At 35.0% G+C, this 23975-nt stretch overlaps 1 protein-coding gene across 14 annotated transcripts in view; it reads left to right on the top strand.

Annotated features, from left to right (window-relative positions):
* Positions 1–23975, top strand: part of SCN3A (sodium voltage-gated channel alpha subunit 3) — an 86496-nt gene that overhangs the window by 5468 nt on the left and 57053 nt on the right. For 4 of the 14 annotated variants that reach the window (XM_025404448.1, XM_025404443.1, XM_025404447.1 and 1 more), the window contains exons 2-10: positions 819–937; positions 2531–2620; positions 6862–6990; positions 7484–7575; positions 8543–8815; positions 8992–9055; positions 14743–14884; positions 15947–16153; positions 23325–23615. In XM_025404448.1, coding sequence (XP_025260233.1) covers positions 819–937; positions 2531–2620; positions 6862–6990; positions 7484–7575; positions 8543–8815; positions 8992–9055; positions 14743–14884; positions 15947–16153; positions 23325–23615 — 1407 coding nt within the window. Of the gene's footprint in view, positions 1–818; positions 938–2530; positions 2621–6861; positions 6991–7483; positions 7576–7667; positions 7760–8542; positions 8816–8991; positions 9056–14742; positions 14885–15946; positions 16161–19495; positions 19502–23324; positions 23616–23975 lie in introns of all 14 variants that reach the window. The other 10 variants (XM_025404433.1, XM_025404441.1, XM_025404434.1 and 7 more) reach the window with 5 other exon arrangements.

The raw sequence follows: 23975 nt of genomic DNA, 5'->3' as shown, positions 1-23975 counted from the left end.
TTTTAGTTGCCACCTTCTTCTAGGAGTCTATGACATTCATATTCAGAGCCATAGGGAGAGTTTGATTGGTTGTGAGTGAGGTTGACAACTGAATTGAATTGGCCATAGCAAAGATGACTCTAGTGGAAAAAAGTAAAAGATGATTCTATAGGAACATGGTAGGTAATCACTTGTAGCACAGCTAGTGCTAAGTGCATGATTGTAGCTCTCAGATCATAGAATTTTAATTGTGGAACGCCCTTTGAAATGGTGCATTTCAGACTAAATTTCAATGCATCCTTCCCTCCTCAGTATTAGCTGAGAAGTTGATCACTTCTCACACATCTATAGTCAGCAAAACCAGGTTATTCAACCTGTTTGAACATTTTAAATCTACAGGGACAATCAGAAGCCATCATAAACTTTGAAGTTAAAAGATTTGATGTAATTAAAATATTTATAAAAGATTATTTTAGTAGCAATATGTACAGAGTAATCTGAAAACTTACCAAAGCTGAAGACAGATGGTAAGCTTTAAATAGAATTGGAATCTGTAAAGCTACATTACAATTCCGTAAAAAATTTGTGTAGAATTGTCAGTTAGTATCAGCAAGTTGGAATCTTAGAGACAGATTAGATAATAGTAAATAGTATCCTTATTTGTAACTATATGTTAATTTAAACATCTAACATGTTTGCAGTTATGATATATCAACTGGTTTAAACAAACAAGTTTGAACAAACAAATTCTATTTTGTAAAAAGTTCTTCATGTATGTAAGCTCTTTAAATAAGTCCATGTCTAATTTAGTAATTTCTTTCTCGTATTTTCTTTTTCAGACTTTTATAGTAATGAATAAAGGAAAGGCAATTTTCCGATTCAGTGCCACTTCTGCCTTGTATATTTTAACTCCACTAAACCCTGTTAGGAAAATTGCTATCAAGATTTTGGTACATTCATATCCTTTTAATGTGAATTGCCTAAATGCTATTTCTAATAGTTGATTTTAAAGAAAATGGCATTTATATTTTTGAGTATTTGTAAAATTTCTTTGAGATTAATGGTAACATTGTTAGTTTAATTCATTTGTTTGCACTGGTTTTCCACTATTTATAACAAGAGTATTATAGAATGACTACAGCATTACAGAAGAAAATGTGTAACCAACCATGACAGTGAATGTGTAAATGAAATATATTATATAGTAGGAAAAAGAGCAAATCTCCTTACACCTTTATCAGCTTCAATGAGATCATGTATAACCATTGCTAAAGATTAGATTATGGTTAGTACTACTATTTGTATTACAAAGTGTTCAAACTTTATGCCTTCATTGTTTCTATATCTTCAGCACCTGGATTTATCCTTCTTTCAGTCCTTCCTTCCTTCTCCCCTGCCTTCATTCTTCCTTTTTCCCTTCCATCTTATTCCCTTCTTTTTTTTCAGTAAATATTTATTAAACTCATACTATGTGCTCATGTACCTGGTTGAGAATATATATCAAAAAGTCGAACTTAAAACTATTTACAATGTTAGTCAAAAAGTATATGTAAAAGGGCAGAATAGGTGTGGATTTCAAGAAAATTCTCAAGTGACGATAAAATAGAATGGTGATTTTCTGAGGCAGTGTTCAAGAATGGGCATTTTGTACAGGCAGATTCAAAGCAGGCTTCTATATAAACTTAAAGACTGATTCACCTAGAGACAGGGCAAATGAGACGGATAACCTTTTGAGGTATGAATTCTCTCATTCTATGGCTTGATGTTGGAAAGTATTTATATTCTAAAATAAAAGATTTATCTCAAAATAATCATAAACTTTCTTACAGGGAAGTCGGGACTTAGAAACCAAGAGAACGTACTACAGCTAATTCTCAGAAGGGCATCAGAATAGTGCTGTCTGTTTAGGTATAATGTGAACTAGACACAGGAGTATAGCCGGGTGCTCTGCTGGGTTCCCCCACAATCTAAAGTATAAACAAAAAGCTAGAAAATAACATTACCTTATCAGGACAAAATTGGATCTCCCTCTTTTGTGCTATAAACCGTAAAGGAGTAAGTTACATCACTACAAACCTATTATTTATGGTAGAATTCTCAATCAATGTAATCTTTGATTATACTGGGCTCTACATTCTCACAATTTTTACATTGCATTCGTTAACGTTTTATAAGTCAATGGTGATGAATGTATCTGAAGTACATCTTTTACACTTATGGCATACTATAAACTCACTAAGGGATGATGAGTTATTCTTTCAGGGCAATTTCACACAACTGATTGGAATGCAAAATAATTTGCATTTACTTCAAACAGAGATCATTTTTCTATTAAATTCAGTTTTGCGAGTATGTTATATAAAATGAAAAAGAGAGTGCACCAAGGACATATCACAGGCTTTGAAGTGTCTTATTATTTTATAATTGTTTTAAAACAAATAAGTAATATTAATTTCACAGTTTTTGCATCGATAAACTTTTTTGTGTGTTTTGGATCATTTATAAATGGCCATGGTAACCTACTAACATTTATTCCTTAACTATAATCTACTTTATTCAGCATGCTTATCATGTGCACTATTTTGACCAACTGCGTATTTATGACCTTGAGTAACCCTCCTGACTGGACAAAGAATGTAGAGTAAGTAGGAATAACTTATTGGAATGAGAAATGCACACTCAAATTCTCTAGCAGTCTCCTTGTGGGTATAGTCTGACTTATGGTTTCCATTTCTGTCTAAGAAAAAGTTATTTTCATAATATGAAAGAAGATAAGGGAAGTTCTTTGGGGGAGTTATTCTTCTTTGAGGTAAGTATTTTTCCAACAAACTCATGACAATATCTGTTAAAGAGAGGTTATAAATTAGTATACACTTTCTGGTAAACTAAATCAATCATCTAGCCTAAAATTAAGTCTCAATCATTGTTAATCATTTGAGATAAAATACTATGATCATTTGAGTAATTTGATAAGTTAAATTATTTTATTCTAGTATGTAGTTATTATTGTTATATTCGAATAGAGTAGAATAGATTTAGGTTTTTAGCTCTAAATTAAGTAGATGTCTTAATTATACATCTAAGATGTCTAAACTATATTTAGATATGTAAGTTATTTATACACAACATGTGTGCTGAAACAGCTTAGATGTGTTCTGTAAAAGAAAGAAAATGTCTTCCATAAAACTGTGCTCATAAAATAACAGGGCTTAGGGAAACATGATTGGGGGAGACTAAAACTTATGGAACTTTGTAACTAGAATACAACATAGAAACAATAATAATCCCAATAAAAAGACACTTGCCCAGTTGAGTCTCATCTGATGTTTGTACCTAAAATCAGAGCCATTGAGTTCTTTGCGGTCTCAGATCCTGAGCCTCATCCTTTCTCCCTTGAAATAGAGACTGGGGATATTTGTATGATTTCATCAAAATAAAATGCTTCATTTTGTATTTTCATACATGGAGAAAGGTCTAAGCACATTAATTGTTCAGGATGTTAAACCAGGCCCTTGCTACACTAAAAGAAAACGATTCTGTGGATTTTCTGTATTAGTATCAAGATCTTTTTATTATTATTATTGCAAAGGATTTTCCATTTAAGTGTGAGAAAAAAAATGCCCTTCATTGTTTCAAAACATCAGTATGCTGGGAAAAATTGTGCATGAACTAATACAATTTCTGCATCGTAACATTATTTCATTTTCTTATTTTTCAGTCACAGATGAGGTTATTTGCATCAAAGAAACATACTTTCTAGTGAAACAAAGTGGTTGGATTATATAGGCTATTTATATATAGTATAATACAATATTCAGGTATCTGGTTAAGTAAAAATATAATATGTTCTTTTTATTGTTATATTTTTAAAAGCAATGTACAGAGACAAAATAGTGTAACAAATACTGCCGCTTTTAGTTCTGTTTTTATAGATTTCTCTGAGGATTTACTGTACCACTCTAAACCATTATTTATCAGTAATTTAACATGCTATTTTTAAAAAACAAGTAGCTTGAAAATGCTCCCTAAGAATTATTGTAATAGAGAATCCAGCCCTTATATTGAGGAAGACCATTTAACTTAGAACTCTTATTTGCTATACATGATTTTGGAATTAACAAAATGGACAGTCCTATGTAAGACTATTCTGTAGGTGGTTTTCACAGCAGAAATTATTGAAGCATTTAAACATGTATCAATTTCATTTATTTGTATAACATTATTAAAGGATAGTTGAAGAAGGTAGTTGGAGTTTGTGACCAGCCTGGACAACATGGTGAAACCCTATCTCTACTCAAAATACAAAAAATGAGCCAGACGTGGTGGCACACACCTGTAGTCCCAGTTACTCAGGAGGCTGAGACAGGAGAATCACTTGAACCCAGGAGGTGGAGGTTGCAGTGAGCCAACCACTGCACTCCAGCCTGGATGACAGAGTGAGACTGTGTTAAAAAAAAAAAAAAAAAAAAAAGGCAATTGAATTTATAGACATCTCTTTCTAAAGAAACAGTAATAACTTAGAGATGATTATACCCATTATGAAGGCAGTCTTAGCTTTAGAAAGTTTTTGATTTGCATCATTCAGCTGGAAAACTTTGCACAGGTTTTCTGATCAATTATCTTCAGTAGCTTGAAAGCAAGCCAGCAGGAAAACAGCCAAGTAGTAGTGGTTACTACCCCAAACCTTGGGTTCAGTGAAAGAGAAGATAACTTAGTTCTGAGATGAAAACTGAAGTCACTGATATTTGACACAGTCCCTGTACAAAGATATGGCGTACACAAAATGACTTGAGAACCATATTATATAGTGAGGGGAGTGTTATGTAAGACAAGGCACTTCTATAGACTGCATTTTATTTAATTTCATTTATACTGAATTTTATTTAAATCAATATATCTAAAATATGAAAATTCAACAATTAAAATTAGCCAAATTTCAAGGTTCTAAGACACCAAAGTTACAGCAACAAAAACCTGTGACATAGGCAGAATTGAAGGCTTGATTATGAACCTAGTGTGGGCTTAGCCAAGAAAGACAAAGGTCCCCTGACTCCCACTTACCTGCGCAACCTAGTTACTAATAAGCATTTTTGAATACGTATTCTGTGTAGAACTCTGTCTCAGTAGGCTCTAGCACTCTCTTCCATAGACAGCCATGAACACTTCCCATACATTCCAAATGTACCCACATATTTTCTTAATTTTCCAAAATCAAGAACAAAAGTAGGGACTTTAATCTGATTCCTAGTAACTCTATAGACAACAAAGAATTGCCTCAGCATAAACCACAGGGTACTAACCACTAATATAATAAACAGAATATACATATGCAGTGTTTCTAGGTCTTTAAAAGGCCAGCTATCTCTACAAACAGAAATATCATGGTGATTATGTGTGTTACACAATGATCCAAACTACAACACAGCAAACATAAGCTTGCTATTGTAAAATATCTCTCTTCCTAATAGTCAGCTACTTCATGATAAGTAAAGATAGCAATTATTACTTATGAGATCAATTGAGTTTTGGGAGAGAAAAGGAAGGGAATGTACTTAAGAAAACTAGACTTGGAGATATCTGCATAAATTATCCTTGATATCTTTGTTCCTTCATATGAAAGAAATTTGTACAGAAAACATTTCAAAAATAATGACCCTAATGTTTTTCATATATAAAATACTGGTAGGCTGGAAACTCTAATGAATTTAATATGAGTAAATCAAATCTTCGTGGCTTGGGTGAAGTGCTGTGAAAAATAAACTTAAATTGTGCTTTTAAAGAACACAATGTTGAAAAACAAGTACTCTCAACTATTTTTGGGAAAAAATAGAAAACAGCAATAACTTATATTGTCAAGACTCAAAGAAAAGAGGGCCAGAAATACATGACATTAAACAGCAAATAGAAAAGTCTTCCACCATTTTGGAGGCTGAAAATTGAATTTCAGCAAGGTTTGAATGATTTAGCCCAATTGCATAGAGATAGTAGCTGATGCAAGGTTAGATTTAAGAATTTTGTTTATCCGTATATTTTGGTATTTGCGCAAACACACACATATAGAATACTGGTGAACCGAAACATTTCTTGTGATAATATATACACATACACACATACATATATCTATACAACACACTCATGCGCGTGCACACACACACACACACACACACACACACAGGGTGGGAGGGAGGAAGGGAAGGAGAGAGATAAATGGGGGGCAGTTTATAACTCTGCATGATTCTTACAAATTAAAAAAAGAAGTATATTTTCTATAGTAGACATGTAAAATAGCCCTCAAAATGAGTCTACTCATTAAGAAATTTAAATAAAATATTTTATTATTTAAGTAACTAAATCCAAGCTATGTTGCCTCTAAAGTTGTACTGTCCAATGAGGAAGGCACTAACCACATGGGGCTATGGTACCTTGAAATTTGGCTAATCTTAATTGTTGAATTTTCATATTTTAGATATATTGGTTTAAATAAAATGCAGTATAAAAAATAAGTTTACTTACTTCTCATCTTTTCACTTGCTACTAGGAATTTGAATATTACATTTGTGACTTGCATTACATTTCTATCAGACACTGCTGCACTAGAAGGTGAAACTCGATGATTATCCATAAGATACATGAAACTATTATTCTAAAACCCAAATAGTTAAACGCAATTAGATTCTTAGAGAATATATTTTCTCTTCAGTTTAACTCTTTGCTCAGACTTGTAAGTCTAATTAAATGAATAGATTATTTGATAAATAGAAGTAAGGAACAATATATTAATGAATTGAAAAACCATGAAAGGATAGGATTTGCTATGATTGAAAACATTTATTTTAACAGTTCAAACAAAATTATTAATTTTGGCTTGGATGTTTTTCCTAGGTACACATTCACTGGAATCTATACCTTTGAGTCACTTATAAAAATCTTGGCAAGAGGGTTTTGCTTAGAAGATTTTACGTTTCTTCGTGATCCATGGAACTGGCTGGATTTCAGTGTCATTGTGATGGCGTGAGTAATTTTGAAAATTTGATAAATGCAAAGGAATGAAAATAGTCATAGCACAAACAAGGTTGTTGTGTTATATATTAAATGTAGAGCTTTCTTGTTAGTCAAGTTAATTATATGGATTTGTATTTTAAGAATACATATTAGAATACATATTGCAATGTAAATATATCCAGCAAATGATCAATAAATAGGATTATCTTCATGTCATATAGTCTTTCTCTTCATAAAAATGAAGTTATTCATTGACTACAATTTAATAGCAACAACTATACTTTGATTAGTTTTGCAAACAAATGTGTATTAGTGAAAATTACATTGAAATAAAGCAACACAATTTTGTTTCTTAAAAGCAACTTTCAGCATATGGCACCCTGAGGCCTGTAACAACTCCATTTGTTAAACTCACAGGGCTCTATGTTCCAAACCCAGCATTAAGTCCTTATTTAGTATAAAATTTGCCAAAACTATCAGTAACTCTGATTTAATTCTGCAGGTATGTAACAGAATTTGTAAGCCTAGGCAATGTTTCAGCCCTTCGAACTTTCAGAGTCTTGAGAGCTCTGAAAACTATTTCTGTAATTCCAGGTAAGAAGAAGCTGGTGTAAGGTAGTAGGCCCCTTATATCTCCAACTTTTCTTGTGTGTTATTGTGTTTGTGTGTGAACTCCCCTATTACAGATATGTGACAGAGTTTGTGGACCTGGGCAATGTCTCAGCGTTGAGAACATTCAGAGTTCTCCGAGCATTGAAAACAATTTCAGTCATTCCAGGTGAGAGCTAGGTTAAACACCGAGGCTGACTTTAATTATTAAATTTGAAATCAATTTATAATGACTTATAGCATTAGCCTTGTTGCTTATTATTATGGTTCATCTCATTCAATAATGTCAATTGATGTTTTGATGTCAGTTTAGCTCCTAAAATTTTATAAATTACATCTTATTTATAAAGTCAGCCTTTGAGTTTAACAGAAAATTGCATGAGATGTCTTCAAAAAAATGCTAATTTTGGCCTCTTGCTCTCTCTCTCTCTCTTTTTCACTACCATGGCTTTACTAACTGATTTGGATTTTACCATTCACTGCAGATGTAGTTCAAAAATGGATCTCCTTTTACAAAGGAGAAAAGATTATTATTGAAGAGCATGCATATGGCATGAGACTTACGTTATCTTAAAATTCTTTTCTCCTCTAAATTACTACTGCTTGGAAGCTAGAGTAAAGAATGGATTGGTGGAAAATAGCTTCATGAAACACAAAATCTGAAATGAAAAATAAGTCCAAGTTTTTTTGTACGTTTGTTAAGCATGTAAAACCACACAAACAAAACTTTCTGACTAGATATTTAAACCTTCATATTGAATTTCCAGCAAGCACACTGTTCATGCATAAAATCTGCTGTTCATCTATTTCCCAAATCATCAGGCTATCCATACAGCTTCGGTGTCTAAATAGTCAAGCAACCATTTATGGGGGAAAGAGAATGTGTGTGACTATTGAGAAATCATGGCTTCTGGCACTCTTCCTCAGGTGACCTGTAGTTCTCTCTCTTCAGGTTTAAAGACCATTGTGGGGGCCCTGATCCAGTCGGTGAAGAAGCTTTCTGACGTCATGATCCTGACTGTGTTCTGTCTGAGCGTGTTTGCTCTCATTGGGCTGCAGCTGTTCATGGGCAACCTGAGGAATAAATGTTTGCAGTGGCCCCCAAGCGATTCTGCTTTTGAAACCAACACCACTTCCTACTTTAATGGCACAATGGATTCAAATAGAACATTTGTTAATGTAACAATGAGCACATTTAACTGGAAGGATTACATTGGAGATGACAGTAAGAAGTATTGCCACATTATATTAACCTTAGTGTTGCTGAATGAGTTTTCAACTATAAATAGTTGAGACTGTGGGTGTACAGCCACCTTTAGTCTGAGATAGTCAAACTCTGATGTATTCCTAATATGAATAGGATTAATATGAAATAAAATGTTTTTGGTTTTGTGTTAACAGGTCACTTTTATGTTTTGGATGGACAAAAAGACCCTTTACTCTGTGGAAATGGCTCAGATGCAGGGTAAGAAACGTAATATAGTTTTTAAGATACAGAACTGTTTGCGAAAAAAAAAAGTAAGTAGGAAAACATCTACATGGTTATATGTGTAGCCTTACCATGTATATGATAAAGAGTGGTGCTGCCCACCTAGGATGTGCCTTGTCTGCCTTACTGGATTGCCACTGGTCCAAACTCACAGCCATTAAAAGTCGCCCCTTTGTGAAGACTTTTCCCCAGAATTTCACAGTTAAGATGCTCTTAAACTGATGCTCCAATGTGTGAAGGCCCAGAGTCTGTCTTTGCTGTGCATCCATCAGAGCTGTTACGAAACACAGGAAGGAACACAAGATGGGTCCCTTTTTATTGGTGTACATATGTATCAATGGGATGAGTTTTGTTGTGACTGGAAAAGATCCAGACTATAATGTGGTCTTCAGGGTGCAAGCACACTTGGGGAAGTGCTTTGAAATATTTAGTATTCTTGAAAGAGCATGAATTTCTGTATACGAAGAAGCCAAGGGTGCATGTGTGCCAAAGGCATGTCCAAGTTTGAGTAGACATAATGAATAGTTATTTTAGGCCACATTTTACAATAAGAGATGTTGTAATATCTTAGTCATGCTGTTAGTCTCTAAACCTTAAATATTTTCCTAAGAGTATTGTAAGTTAATTTTAAATCAAAATAGGGAATTTTTTAAGAGCCGAGAGATAGCAATACTAAGTGACTCTTAGGACATGGAACTTAAATATATTTTGAGTCATCCTTTAAAAATGGAAACTGGTGTAGCCATAAAAATCTAAGAGAGTTAATGAAAATATATACAAGTCATATAAATAGAGCTTTGGGGAATATTTTTTTCTTGGCAGTTTTCCTAACCTTTATTATGTGAATGTAGTGGGTAAGAGCATAGGTTCTACAGTTCATGTATACCTGGGTTCAAATCCTAACTCCACCATTTGTAAGCTCTTTGACCTTGGAAAAGTGCCCTAAGCACTCTGTACCTTAGTTACTCATCGATAAAATGGAGAGAGTAATATTCTGTCCCTTTAACAGTTGTGATGATTATTACACAATACACATAAAGTATTTGAACTAGCACATAGCCAATTGTAAGAATTTATTGTATGTACCAGCCTAAGCAACAAAGCAAGACCCTACCTCTACAAAAAAAAAAAAAAAAAAAAGAAAGAAAAGAAGAAGAAAAGAAAAACCTAGCCAGGCATTGTCATGCACACGTGTAGTCCTAAATTCTCAGGGGGCTAAAGTAGGAGGATTGCTTGAGCCCAGGAATTCCAAGCCACTATGAGCTATGATCACGCCACTGCACTCCAGCCTAGGTGACAGGCTGTCTCTGAAAAACGGCCGGGAGCGGTGGCTCACACCTGTAATCCCAGCACTTTGCGAGGCAGAGGCAGGGGGATTACTTGAGGCCAGGAGATCTAGACCAGCCTGGCCAACATGGCAAAACCCTGTCTCTCCTACAAAACACAAAAATTAGCTGGGTTTGGTGGTGCACACCTGTAATCTCAGCTACTTTGGAGGATGAGGCAAAATAATCTCTTAAACGTGAAAGATGGAGGTAGCAGTGAGCTGAGATGGCACCACTGCACTCCAGCTTGGATGACAAAGTGAGACCCTGTCTCAAAAAAAATTTTTTTTAATAAATAAAAACAAAATAACACACTCTCTCTCTTAAAAAAAAAAGAATTTATTGCCTATTGACTATTATTTATGATGATGATGATTAACATAAAAGCCCAGATAAAATTTTGGATAAATTTGGTTAATGCATACTTTATTCCTATTAAACCATAATAATCTATTCCCTTTAATGAATACCTATTATGGCTTAAGTAATTCACATCAGCAGTCCCCAGCCTTTTTGGCACCAGGGACTATTTTGTGGAAGACAATTTTTCCACGGACCAAGGGTGGTGGTGGGGAACGGTTTCAGGATGATTCAAGCATGTTACATTTATTGTGTACTTTATTTCTATTATTAGTATATTGTAATATATAATGAAATAATTCTACAACTCACCATAATGTAGAATCAGTGGGAGCCTGATCTCAAATGATTCACCTGCCACGGCCTCCCGAAGTGCTGGGATTATAGGCATGAGCCACTGCGCCTGGCCATTGGTGATGAGTTTTAAATACAAAATCATTTTGTATTTAAGTGGCACATTCCATTAAAGAAATAAATGATTTGTATTTTATTAAAAGTAAAAGCCTCTGTTCTACAAAGACATTCTTAAGAGAATGAAAAGACAAACCACCAACTGGGAGACAATATTTGCAAAGCACATATCTAATATAAAAAAAATGACTGGGGCCAGGTGCAGTAGCTCATGCCTGTAATTCAGCACTTTGGGAAGCTGAGGGGGGAGATCATTTGAGCCCAAGAGTTTGAGACTGGCCTGGGAAGCATAGGGAGTTTCTACAAAAAACAAAAAAATTAGCCAGGCATGGTGTAGTGTACCTGTGGTACCAGCTACTCAGGAGGCTGAAGCAGAAGGATTACTTGAGCCTGGGAGGTCGAGGCTGCAGTGAGCCAGGATCAGACCACTGCACTAGAGCCTAGGCAACAGAATTGTACCCTGTCTCAAAACAAAACAAAACAAAACAATGAACCAGTGTCCAGAATATCTAAAGAACTCTTAAAACTCAACAATAAGAAAACAAGTGACCCAATTTAAAACTGGCAAAAGATCTGAACAGATACCCTACACGAGTATATAGTACAGGTGGCTATTAAGGAGGTAAAAAGGCGCTCAACATTATTTGTCATTAGAAAATATTGCAAACTAAAACAAAAATGAGTTACCACTGTACATCTGTTAGAATAACTGAAAAATGTATCTGGCGATACCAATGTCTGATGAGGATGCAGAAGAACAGGAACTCTTGCTTATTGCGGATGGGAATGCAAAACTAGACAACCGCCTTGGAAGACAGTTTGGCAGTTTCTTACAAAATAAACATAGTCTTACCATATAATCCAACAGCTGCACTACTAGGTATTTAGCTGACCAATTTGAAAACGTATGTCTTCACAAAAAACCTGCATGTGAATATTTATAGCAGTTGTATTCATAATGACCCCAAACCAGAAGCAACCAAGATGTCCTTCAAGAGTTGTATAGATAAATAAATTGTTATGCCCATACAATAAAATATTATTTAGTAATTAAAAAGAAATGAGCTATCAAGATACAAACAGGTATTAATGAATGTTAAATGCATATTTCTAAGTGAGAAAAAGCCAATCTGAAAAAGCTACATACTGTATGATTTCAATTATCTGACATTCTAGAAAACACAAAACAATAGAGATGATAAGAAAATAGTGCTTGCCAGGGGTTCATGGTGAGGAATTATCTAGGTAAAGCAAAGGGGATTTTTTTTTAGGGTGAGAACCTGTTCTCTAAGATTCTATAATGGTGAATATGAAACATAATGCATTTGTTAAAACTCATAGACCTTTATAACACAAAGAGTGAATCTTAATGTATACAAATTAAAAGAAATCTTTTGTGAAGTTTGGGGATCCCAGGAAGAAATAGAGTATGTGACAAAAATATATAAATGTATTGCAAAATATGAAACAACCTCACTGAAGGTGGTGGGGTAATAACATGCTAACCTAACTAACTTTGGAAATGAGTGGAGTCTGTAAAACTGAAGGTAAAAGGAACAATACTCTAGTTGATAAAGTTGTTTCCAGTGGTAGTATAGATTAACAATCCTGAAACCACTGTGCATGTGTACCAGTACTGAGCAATTATAAACATATATATCTCCTTGTTCTGTCAGCTGAGACGGCCTAGAAGCAATGACACCCCAGTAGCAACAAACACAGCTAGCACCCAGATCTTGGTTTCTAATACCATTTTCCAATTAAAAAAAAAAAAAACAAAAAACTAGTGCTCCTTGGAGAAATGGTTGATTCTAGCACTGGGGAAGAAATTATAAAAGATGAGCCTGGAGCATCTGATAGTGCTTAAAAGTAAGAAAGTGTTAAAAGATAAACAAACAATGCAACCCACAACCATGGGGTATGTCAAACTGTTACAGGTGTCAACTGAAAGAGCTTCCAATGGCCAAAGATGAAGCAATTTGAACACGTAAATAAATGAAATATCATTGAATTTAATCCAAAATATAAAACGAATCTCCATGACTACATGTTAATTGCAATGATTGAATAATCAAACAAATTATGAATAATGGACAAATATCCTGTGCAGAATAATTTCAAATAATTTTTGTATATACTTAAGATCATAGCTGAAGGTTCCTTAAATGTGGTCTGTACACAGTGACTTTATTTCAGAGAGTACATATGGAAAAGGAAGAAAACACTACCTCAAGATAGGTGGTGAAAGTTAACATCAACAGTGATAAGTCATAGTGATAAGTATGTACCCTTGGCATGATGTGATGTGATGATAGTGACGTTTTACCTCTGTAGTCTTCCACCCACAAATCCATAACCTAAATATAATCATGAGACAAACATTAGACAGATCCCAACTGAAGGGCATTCTACAAAGTATCTGCCTAGTAATCCTCAAAACTGTTGTGGTCATCAAAAACAAGGGGAGTCTGAGAGATTGTCACAGCCAAGAGGAGCCTTAAAAGACATAACCACTAAACGGAATGTGTATCCTGAATGAGATCCTGGAACGAAAAAAGGACATTAAGAAAAAAACTGAGGGTCGGGCGCGGTGGCTCATGCCTGTAATCCCAGCACTTTGGGAGGCCAAGGCGGTTGGTCACGAGGTCAGGAGATTGAGACCATCCTGGCTAACACTGTGAAACCCCGTCTCTATTAAAAATGCAAAAATTAGCCGCGCGTGGTGGCGGGTGCCTGTAGTCCCAGCTACTCGGGAGGCTGAGGCAGGAGAATGGCGTGAACCCAGGAGGCGGAGCTTGCAGTGAGCCGAGATCATGCCCCTACACTCCAGCCTGGGTGACAGAGAGAGACTCCGTCTCAAAAAAAAAAAAAAAAAGAAAAGAAAAGAAAAGAAAAAAACTGAGGAAATCTGAATAAAATAGTAACTTTAGGTAATAATAATGTATTAAGGCTGAGTGCGGTGGCTCGCACCTGTAATCCCAGTACTTCAGGAGGCCAAGGTGGGAGACTGCTTGAGCCCAGAAGTTTGAGACTAGCCTGGGCAGCATAGCAAGATCCCGTCTCAATTAAATAATAACAATGTATCAATATTGAAAATGGCATGGAATGTATGAGGCCTGTACTATCTTCATACTTTTTCTGTAAATACAAAATTGTTATAAATATTAACCTTACTTTAGAAAATTCTATAAAACCAGCTATTGAAATGGTTAATTGATTCCCCACTCTTTGGCTTTTTTCTGGCTTTTAATTTTTAACTATTGTTTCTTGCCACTTTGTAAAGAGTAGAAATATGGTGATGTCAGAGCCAAAAGTGTGTGGTTGCTAGCTCTCTGCCATTCTGAATGCCTGTAAATAATTCTTTGCATCTAAATTTTCTATTGGTCTTCCTAGTGAATGTCGTCTGGTAAGTTTCATGGTGAGCAATCACCTAAAGTGTTCTGGAAATGAAAGCGAGATAATTCGTCACAGATAGCAACTTTGGGTTTTGAAAATTCCTATAAGTCAAATCAATTGAAATTGCTGTAATTTCTATACTGACCCTACCTCCATTTATCTCTCTTATAGCCAGTGTCCAGAAGGATATATCTGCGTGAAGGCTGGTCGAAACCCCAACTATGGCTACACAAGCTTTGACACTTTTAGCTGGGCTTTCCTGTCTCTATTTCGACTCATGACTCAAGACTACTGGGAGAATCTTTACCAGTTGGTAATGTCCAAATGAGCATACATAACATTTACTTTTATAGACATATATGAAATGAAAAGCATAGGCTGGGTGCGGTGGCTCATGCCTGTAATCCCAGCACTTTGGGAGGTAGAGGCAGATGGATCACTTGAGTCCAGGAATTTAAGACCAGCCTGAACAACATGGCAAAACCCCATCTCTACCAAAATACAAAAATTAGCCCGGCATGGTGGTGCGTACCTGTAGTCCCAGCGACATGGGAGGCTGAGGTGGGAGGATCACCCAGGCCCAGGAGGTGGAGGTTGCAATGAGTCGAGATCATATCACTGCACTCCAGCCTGGATGACAGAGTAAGACCCCATCTCAAAAAAAGAAAAGGAAAGGGAAAGGGAAAGGAAAGGGACCTGCTTATAACACTCTTGAATACAGAGAAGGGTCCAGTATAAAGCAAGTGTGCCTGGAATCCTAATTGCTCATTTCGTCAGTACCTATATATGTACACTGAGAACTTTTTTCATGTGAAAGGCATTCTGCTAGGAACTGTGGGGATGCAAATAATGTTCATGACTCTGAGGAATTGATAATCCAGTTGTGGGTATATAAACAACACGTTAAAATATTTTTAAAATCAATGATGTTGATGTGAAAATTTCAAATGAAAGCTCTAGCTATTAACTGAGACTAGAAGAGGAGGGGAGCAAAAGTCATCTATCGATAGTATGGAGAACAGACTGCAATGCAAATGGAATCCCAAAGAAAGGATTTAAAGGTTCAGTGCTCTCACTTGTCATATTATTGCTCTGCATATGAACTCTAATAAAAGCATTATAGTGGGGTTCACATATATCTCCACTATATATGAATTTAAAATGTATTTATATCAAACGAGACTGCAGTCAAGCCTCAAATAATCTGATTCTTAATTTTGTGTGTTGAGCATATCAATACCAAAAAACTCTTGGTGAAAAGAAACCGGATACTAAAAAGCGAATTAGTCTGCTGACTATCTAACTGTGGTCACCAGATATTGATTTGGGGACATTATACTAAAATACTGATGGAATTATCCCCCATTTCTCCTAGACATTACGTGCTGCTGGGAAAACATACATGATATTTTTTGTCCTCGTCATTTTCTTGGGCTCATTTTATTTGGTGAATTTGATCCTGGCTGTGGTGGCCATGGCCTATGAGGAACAGAATCAGGCCACATTGGAAGAAGCAGAACAAAAAGAGGCTGAATTTCAGCAGATGCTCGAACAGCTTAAAAAGCAACAGGAAGAAGCTCAGGTACTGAGTGATAAAAGCAAAGATTTATCATTATTATTATTATTAGTTTCTAAGTAGAAATAGTGTTATACTCTAGAGGGTAGATTCGTACTGCCTTTTCATTTCATATACCGGCGTTGTCATTAGAAAAAGAAAAATATTCACATATGGACTTGTTTCTGAAGTTAGAGGTGAATAAACTTTTTAGACACTGTATATAAAGAAATCAGCCAGTGGGTAGAAAATACATTAGGGATAAGGTTTACTATGGAATTGTCTCATGGAACCTAAGAGGGGAATTTAATTTTTTATTTAATTTTGAAAAGAAATAAAACTGATATTTCCAATTATTAGTGATTCACCCCTAATTATGACATTTGAGATTTTGTTCTGAAGTTAATTGATTTTAAAAGTTGACAAGAAAACTATATATACCTATGATTAACAATTCTTTGGGATTTCTGTAACAAAAAATTTTAAAAAGGTGTTTGCTATAGCCCACATCAGGATATCAGGAAGGTGTCTAAAATTAGATGCCAACTTGAGACTTTTATCAATATTAAAGTCTGTGTGAGCTAGGGGTATAGTGAATGGGGTATTAATGTGTTGAGGAGAAGAGATGGAAACACAGTACTGTATTAAAAGACAGAAAAAAAAAATCCATATACTGAAAGGTGAAGACTCTTGCAAAGATATAGTAAAAACCCTATTCATGCCAGTTAGAATTATAATTTCTCAATATTTTTGCCAACATTTGCTATGGCCAGTCTTTGTAATTTTAGCCATTGTAATAAGTATCTCATTGCTGTTTTGATTTTCATTTCCCTAATTACTAATGATAAGCATCTTTTTCTGTTCTTATTTTCCATCTGTATAGCTTCTTTTATGAAGCGGTTGTTCAAATCTTTAATCCCCTCCTTTTTTTAGTTAGGTTGTTTGATTTCATATTATTGAGTTTTGAGTGTTCTTTGACTCTTTGGGATATAAGTCCTTTCACATATATGCTTCTCAAATATTTAAAGTGCAGTTTATCCAGCATACTATTTCTTAGCTTTTTTGTTTAAATCATTCTTTTGGATCGAAGAAACTTTTGCCAAGTCAACACCACAAGTATTTTCTTCTAAATTTTCTTCTAAAGTTATGTTTATGCTTTAAATTTAGGTCAATAACCCATTTTAAATTAACTTTTGTATAACATATGGGTGATATGTTGAGATTGACTTTTTAAAAATATGAGTATCTAATTATTCCAACTGCATATAAACAAAGCATTCATTCTCCACTGCATTGCCTTTGAACTTCTGTCAATTATTAGTTGTCCATAGGTGAGTGTGTCTACTTCTGAACTCTATTCTGTTCAGTTGATTTATTTGTCGTTTTTATACCAACACCACACTCTCATAATTACTGTACCTTTTATGATGAGCCTTGAAATAAGATAGTGTAGGTCCCCAACTTTTTGTTCTTTTTTTTTTCTCAAAGCTGTTTTTTGGCTGTTTTATGTCCTTTGTAGTTCTCTATGAGTTTTAAACCCCATTTGTCAATTGCAATTTTAATGATTTCTATTGTTGTCTTGAAGTCAATTATCTTTTCTTTTGCACATTTAATCTGCTGCTAATTTTATCCAGTATATTTGTCATCTGAAACATTGTAGTTTTCATCTCTACAAGCTTGATCTGGGTCTTTTTTATATTTCATATATCTCTAATTAATATTGTGAGCATACACAATACAGTTACAACAACTGTTGAAGTTTCCTGTCTGCTAATTTGAACATCTGTGGCAGTTCTTGGTCAGTTTTGATTAATTTTTCTCTTTATTATGGGTCATATATTTCTGCAGTTTTCTGTTTCTGACAATCTTCAATTGAATTCCAGACACTGTCAATCTGGGATATAGTTACGTCGTTTATGCGCAGTTTGATCCTTTTGTATCTTTAAACCTTTGAAAATAGACAGGACCAGAATACTATTTATTCTCAGACTAATTATTCCTCACTAATGAATCAAGACCCTTCCTAATACTCTACCCAATGCCCATTTAAAAGGAAGTGTTTGCCAGTATAGGAACAGACACGGTTCTGGCACAGTGTGATTGCTGGGTGGTGTTCCCTCTAATCCTCGGCCTCAGGTAGTTTTCTAAGACACATGCTTGGTGAATAATCTTCTCAGTACTCAAGGTGAACCTGAGATCCCTAGAATTCTCTCTCTGCTCAACTGTCGCCTCTGTGGTACCCTGTTCTGTGAACTATATAGCCACCCTGACTTTCCTAGATTCAGCTTCATCTCATCCACTCATGGAGTCTGCAGAGGTACTTCCTCTCTACATCATAGTCTGGAAGTTCCAGACCATAAGCTAAGAAAAGCATAGAGCTGACTTGCTTGCTTTTCCGTTTTCCAATATCTTAAAACATTCTGATCTGATGTCCAGTGTCTTCAAAACCACTGTAACATGTATTTTGTCTGTTTTATTGGTTGCTTCAGAAGAGAGTAAATCTGGTCTCTGTTACTCCATTTTGGCCAGAAGCAGAAATCCAATTTTGTTTTCATGCACTGACTTTTTTGAGGATTTTTTTTTTTTCAGATGAATGGCTCCACATATTTGAAGTGTTCTTTGGATGACAGTATATACTAGAAATTGGTATATTCAAAATTTAAGTTTTTAACAATTCTGAGTTACTTTGAAGATACACAACAAATAGCATTAGGTCCTTTCTCAAGGCATTTTTTTGATGAAATGGAGATACAGCAATGAATCGTTTAGTGAATTACTGAGCTTAACCATAGACTTAGCTTTGGGTGAACATGCTGGCTTGGCCACTTTCATCTTACCATTGGGTACAAAGTAGTAATGTGGATATACCTTATTGATTTTATATAGAAAACTCTAAACAAATTTGGTGAAACTTGAAAATATTTAAAAATATACTTCATGCTTGCCAGAAAGTTCTACATTTGAATTATTGAAGAGTTTTATTCTATATCGCTATAAATAAAACACATTTATAAGATAATAAAATAAAATAGCTATTTACAGGGCAAATACTTTATTTCATGGTTTTAAATAAATGTTACAGGAAATAATATTCATAAATTGCTTATGATTGTATTTTAAAGCACTGGGTTTTTCTATTATCATTAATAAAAGCAGACAAATTAATGTGCTTGAAAATGCTACACAGATAATACAGTACGGAAATGAGTTATTCTAAAATTCAGCCATTTTAGGGTAAAATATGGCATCAATTAAAAGAGTATAGTCTTTTCGAACTTAGAAATAAACATGCGCTATGTCTAGTAGAAGTTTAAAGAACCTATGATTATGATGAATTCGGCTAAAAAACATCAATTCTATTAACCCTAGCAGTCAGTTACTGAATTTTAGTGACAAAAACATCACAATTTGATTCAGCTATAGCTTCATACCTACAAAATTTAAATTTATCCAAGGTAAAGTATAGTACTGAGTGGAGCAGCACAGTGCCAAATCCATTTTGGTTCCTTATTGACAACACAGGTAATGATGACCAGTAAATTATCAATGTTGAACCCGGGAGGAAATTGTAGGCAAAGAGAGAGAATTAGTGCACCTATGAGATCATTTATGCTGCAGTGTAGCTTAAGTCTCACTAACCACCTATGAGTCTTCAAAACTTACTATCTAGCCAATGACTTCATGAAGGCTAACATCACTTCCATCTTTCTTTATTATTGGTTGAGGGGCACCTAGGGCTAGTCATTGTGTAGGCATGAGAAAATAAAGTGGAGAAACACAAACCCTGCAAAGAAATCAATGTTTTGTCCTAGTTCATTCTAACTGTGTTTGGCATTTAAATTGTGATATTTAAGTGTCTAATGTTGCCCAGCTTGGTATATCCCATAGCAGTCTCTATATAGGAAAAAATTTGGGAGTAAGCTCTAGAACAAAATTCAAAATAGTAGCTCTTAAGAAATCTAATATAATTGGAGTAGAACAGAAATAGGTATAATGTCTTGTAGCTTTGAATGGGATTTTAACTGGATTACATGTGTAAAATGAATGAAGTATTATTTATGTGGTTATATTTTTATGGACACACAGATACAGTGAGTTACAGAGCCTATTTTGAATCACACAAAAATGTTATAAGAAAATGTTATTTCCTGAGTAAATACTAAGTGAAATTTCTTATTTGTTAAAAGAGGAATTCAGTAAGTTGGCTGTGAAAGTAACACTATTATTCTAATACGCAGGACATTGGTAGAATCACAGAGTTGGGTATAAACAGGTACACAGACATGAGAGATGACAGGAAACATCTGCCTTTGAGGGAACTGGCAAATCACTGGAAGTGGAACAAGTGACAAATTTGAGTTGATGAGTGACACAGAAAATGTGTCAGAGGTTACCTTTGTTGCCTTAGAAATCTGTTTTGGTTTTGAAATATTTGAACTGTTACCTAGAATACATAGGGAAATAACATCTTATGCAAAACAAAGTTTGGGGCCAGGTGCGGTGGCTCACACCTGTAATCCCAGCACTTTGGGAGGCTGAGGTGGGTGGGTCACTTGAGGCCAGGAGTTTGAGATCAGCCTGGCCAACATGGTGAAACCCTGTCTCTACTAAAAATACAAAAATTAGCCAGGCATGGTGGCTCATGCCTGTAATCCTAGCTGTTCAGGAGGCTGTGGCAGGAGAATTGCTTGAACCCGAGAGATGGAGGTTGCAGTGAGCCAAGATTGCGCCATTGCACTTCAGCCTGGGCAACACAGTGAGACCCCATCTAAATATATATATATATATATATATATATATATATGGAAGTGATTTAAATGAATGTAAGTTTTAGGATTATGGTGAGGGACTATGACCACCACTTCTTTTGTTTCCAGGGACAAACAAGTCAATAAATGATTAACACTGCGTGTTGTGTGTTTGTGTCTATATAAAATGGAAAAGAGAATTAAGGACTTTATTTGGATAAGAAGGGGTATGTGTGTATATATATATTCACTGTTTCAGCAAATGGTGTATATTAGGTACATCATATGTATCAATCACTATGTAACTATATTTAACTTGCTACAGATAAGTGATTCATTTATTTACTTTATTTTGCATATATAGTCAGAGTTATAAAATGTACTTAATATTTCTCATTTTATGTCATGAATTATATTAAAAGTGATACTGATGATCAATAATTTGATTAAAAACCTGGCTATGTGACTATATAAAATGTTATAAATATCTAAATTCTGAATTAGTGTTTCATTTAAACGCTGGGCATTATCTTATATCAAGTCTTATATCTGAGTTTCCATTATGAATATAGTGCTTAATATAAATAAATATCTGTTACATTTTGTGTGTTGCTTGGTCAAACACATAAATTTAAAATCATGTTTAGTACTAAGTTTTCCTCCCTGAGATCATTGTAATCCTAGAGAATTTGCAGCATAGTAATTTTAGATTTAAAATCTTTTTTTAAATTTTAGTTAACATAAAGTTTAAAACTGAAAACTACTTAGCAGGGTTTGCTTCTTCTTAAGAAAGATGAAACATAAAGCACAAAGTGATGTCACAGTATTATAAATAGGTTTTATCTCCATTTCTTCTTAAAATATGTTGTTATACAGACTGTTATGCCAGTCTTTTATGATGTCTTGAAAAGTCAAGGCTAAGTATGTCTTGTTCTTCCCCCACCCCCGCACCAGTGTCTGAGAAAATTGATAGCAAAATACGTTTTTAAATCTTTATTCACCAATTATTTACTGAGCCCTATTTATGTCAGGTGACATACCAGTCGCTGAGCATACAGTGATACAATTTCTATCCAGCTTATAGTTGGTGGGAAAGATAAACAATATAGTAGATAAGTTAGAGTTGTTTGTATTTAGTGATCACATATGTAAAAAGCTTAACTGATATTGTCATAATTTAATAGTTTCCACTTCTGTGGTTACATTTTCTTTTTTTTTTTCTTTTTTTTTTTTTTTTGAGAAGGAGTCTCGCTCTGTCGCCCAGGCTGGAGTGCTGTGGCCAGATCTCAGCTCACTGCAAGCTCCGCCTCCCGGGTTCACGCCATTCTCCTGCCTCAGCCTCCCGAGTAGCTGGGACTACAGGCGCCCGCCACCTCGCCCGGCTAGTTTTTTGCATTTTTTTAGTAGAGACGGGGTTTCACCGTGTTAGCCAGGATGGTCTCGATCTCCTGACCTCGTGATCCGCCCGTCTCGGCCTCCCAAAGTGCTGGGATTACAGGCTTGAGCCACCGCGCCCGGCCTACATTTTCAAATAGTTATATGCTTAATGAGAACTCAGCTTTGATGCTCACCATATTGTTTCATATCCTCTGTATGTCACTGTTAGATCATTTCCAGTCTAAAAATACTATTTTCTATGTTTCACCTCAGAGCTGACTGTGTTTCATTAGTAGGTATAGAAATTCAAAGTGCTTAAGAATACTTAGTGCTGCAATATGGAAAGAAAATATTTGAAGCAGTTCTCATAATCCTTTGAATGAATTTGTGTGTTGCTATGTTAATCATTTGTTATTATTTATAATATTAAACGATTTATGAACATTTAAAATTTTTAAAGTGATACATAATAAATTTTCTGGGAGTACGATGACCACAGAGATGTGAACTACAGTCCTAAATGTAATTCAAACGAAGGAAGAGGATAAACTAGCTAATACATTCCCCTACTTCCATCTGGAGGTAAAATAGTAGGCACTTTAAATGTTTTGCGTTCACAAAAAAGAAAAGAAACAGGCTTTTGTACTGGATATAGAGGGGAAAAAAATTACTACTCAGTTGCTCACAAGTGCACACAGGAGGAAACATTTTACAGATGGAATCAGAATAGTAGTTAAATGAGCAACCACCACTAAGAAAACATTTGCTTTTTAAAGTATAGAAGATACTATAGAGAGAACAGTTGTCCCCTCCGCCCCCAAAAAAAGACAATCCAGAAGATAGGCAAAACCATATTTTTCTTGCTTTAATACATACACTAGCATATTGCTTTATATGATTTCAAATGTAAGGGTTGTTGTTAAGTAAACTCTTGTGGTGAGACAAAACAAAAGGACTAGAAAAACAGACTTTTCGCTTATAGTTAATGAGTCTTAAACGGCAACATTTTAACCATACTCCACTGTTTTCAAAGCTCTGTGTTCTAAATAGTACCTGACTTTGTTTTACGACAGGCAGTTGCGGCAGCATCCGCTGCTTCAAGAGATTTCAGTGGAATCGGTGGGTTAGGAGAGTTGTTGGAAAGTTCCTCAGAAGCATCAAAGTTAAGCTCCAAAAGTGCTAAGGAATGGAGGAACCGAAGGAAGAAAAGAAGACAGAGGGAGCACCATGAAGGAAACAATAAAGGAGAGAAAGACAGCTTTCCGAAATCCGAATCTGAAGACAGTGTCAAAAGAAGCAGCTTCCTTTTCTCCATGGACGGAAACAGACTGACCAGTGACAAGAAATTCTGCTCCCCTCATCAGGTAGGATTTTCTACTAAGTGCTCTGGTTTCTTTGTCATTGCGATTGCTTTTTACTTGTTGTATTTTGTTTTAGTACACTTTTGTGCTATCTGACTTCAGTGAGGGATGGGGAACTAACATTTAATATAGTTGTTTAAATTCTTATCATAGACTGTCTTCAAAGGGATTTTTATTAAACCGTTCATAAAATGTTCACCATTTTGGGACTGATATATATAGATATATTGATATCATATATATAATATATATATTGATATAACCTATATATATCAACCTGTGTTTGTGTGTGTGTATATATATATGTGTGTATGTACACACACAACCTACGCTAACAGACTTTTCAGTGAGAGTTTGGGAATC

The sequence above is a fragment of the Theropithecus gelada genome, chromosome 12 (assembly GCF_003255815.1).
Source record: "Theropithecus gelada isolate Dixy chromosome 12, Tgel_1.0, whole genome shotgun sequence".
NCBI classification, from domain to species: domain Eukaryota; kingdom Metazoa; phylum Chordata; class Mammalia; order Primates; family Cercopithecidae; genus Theropithecus; species Theropithecus gelada.
This window is presented reverse-complemented; position numbering and strand designations above follow the sequence as displayed.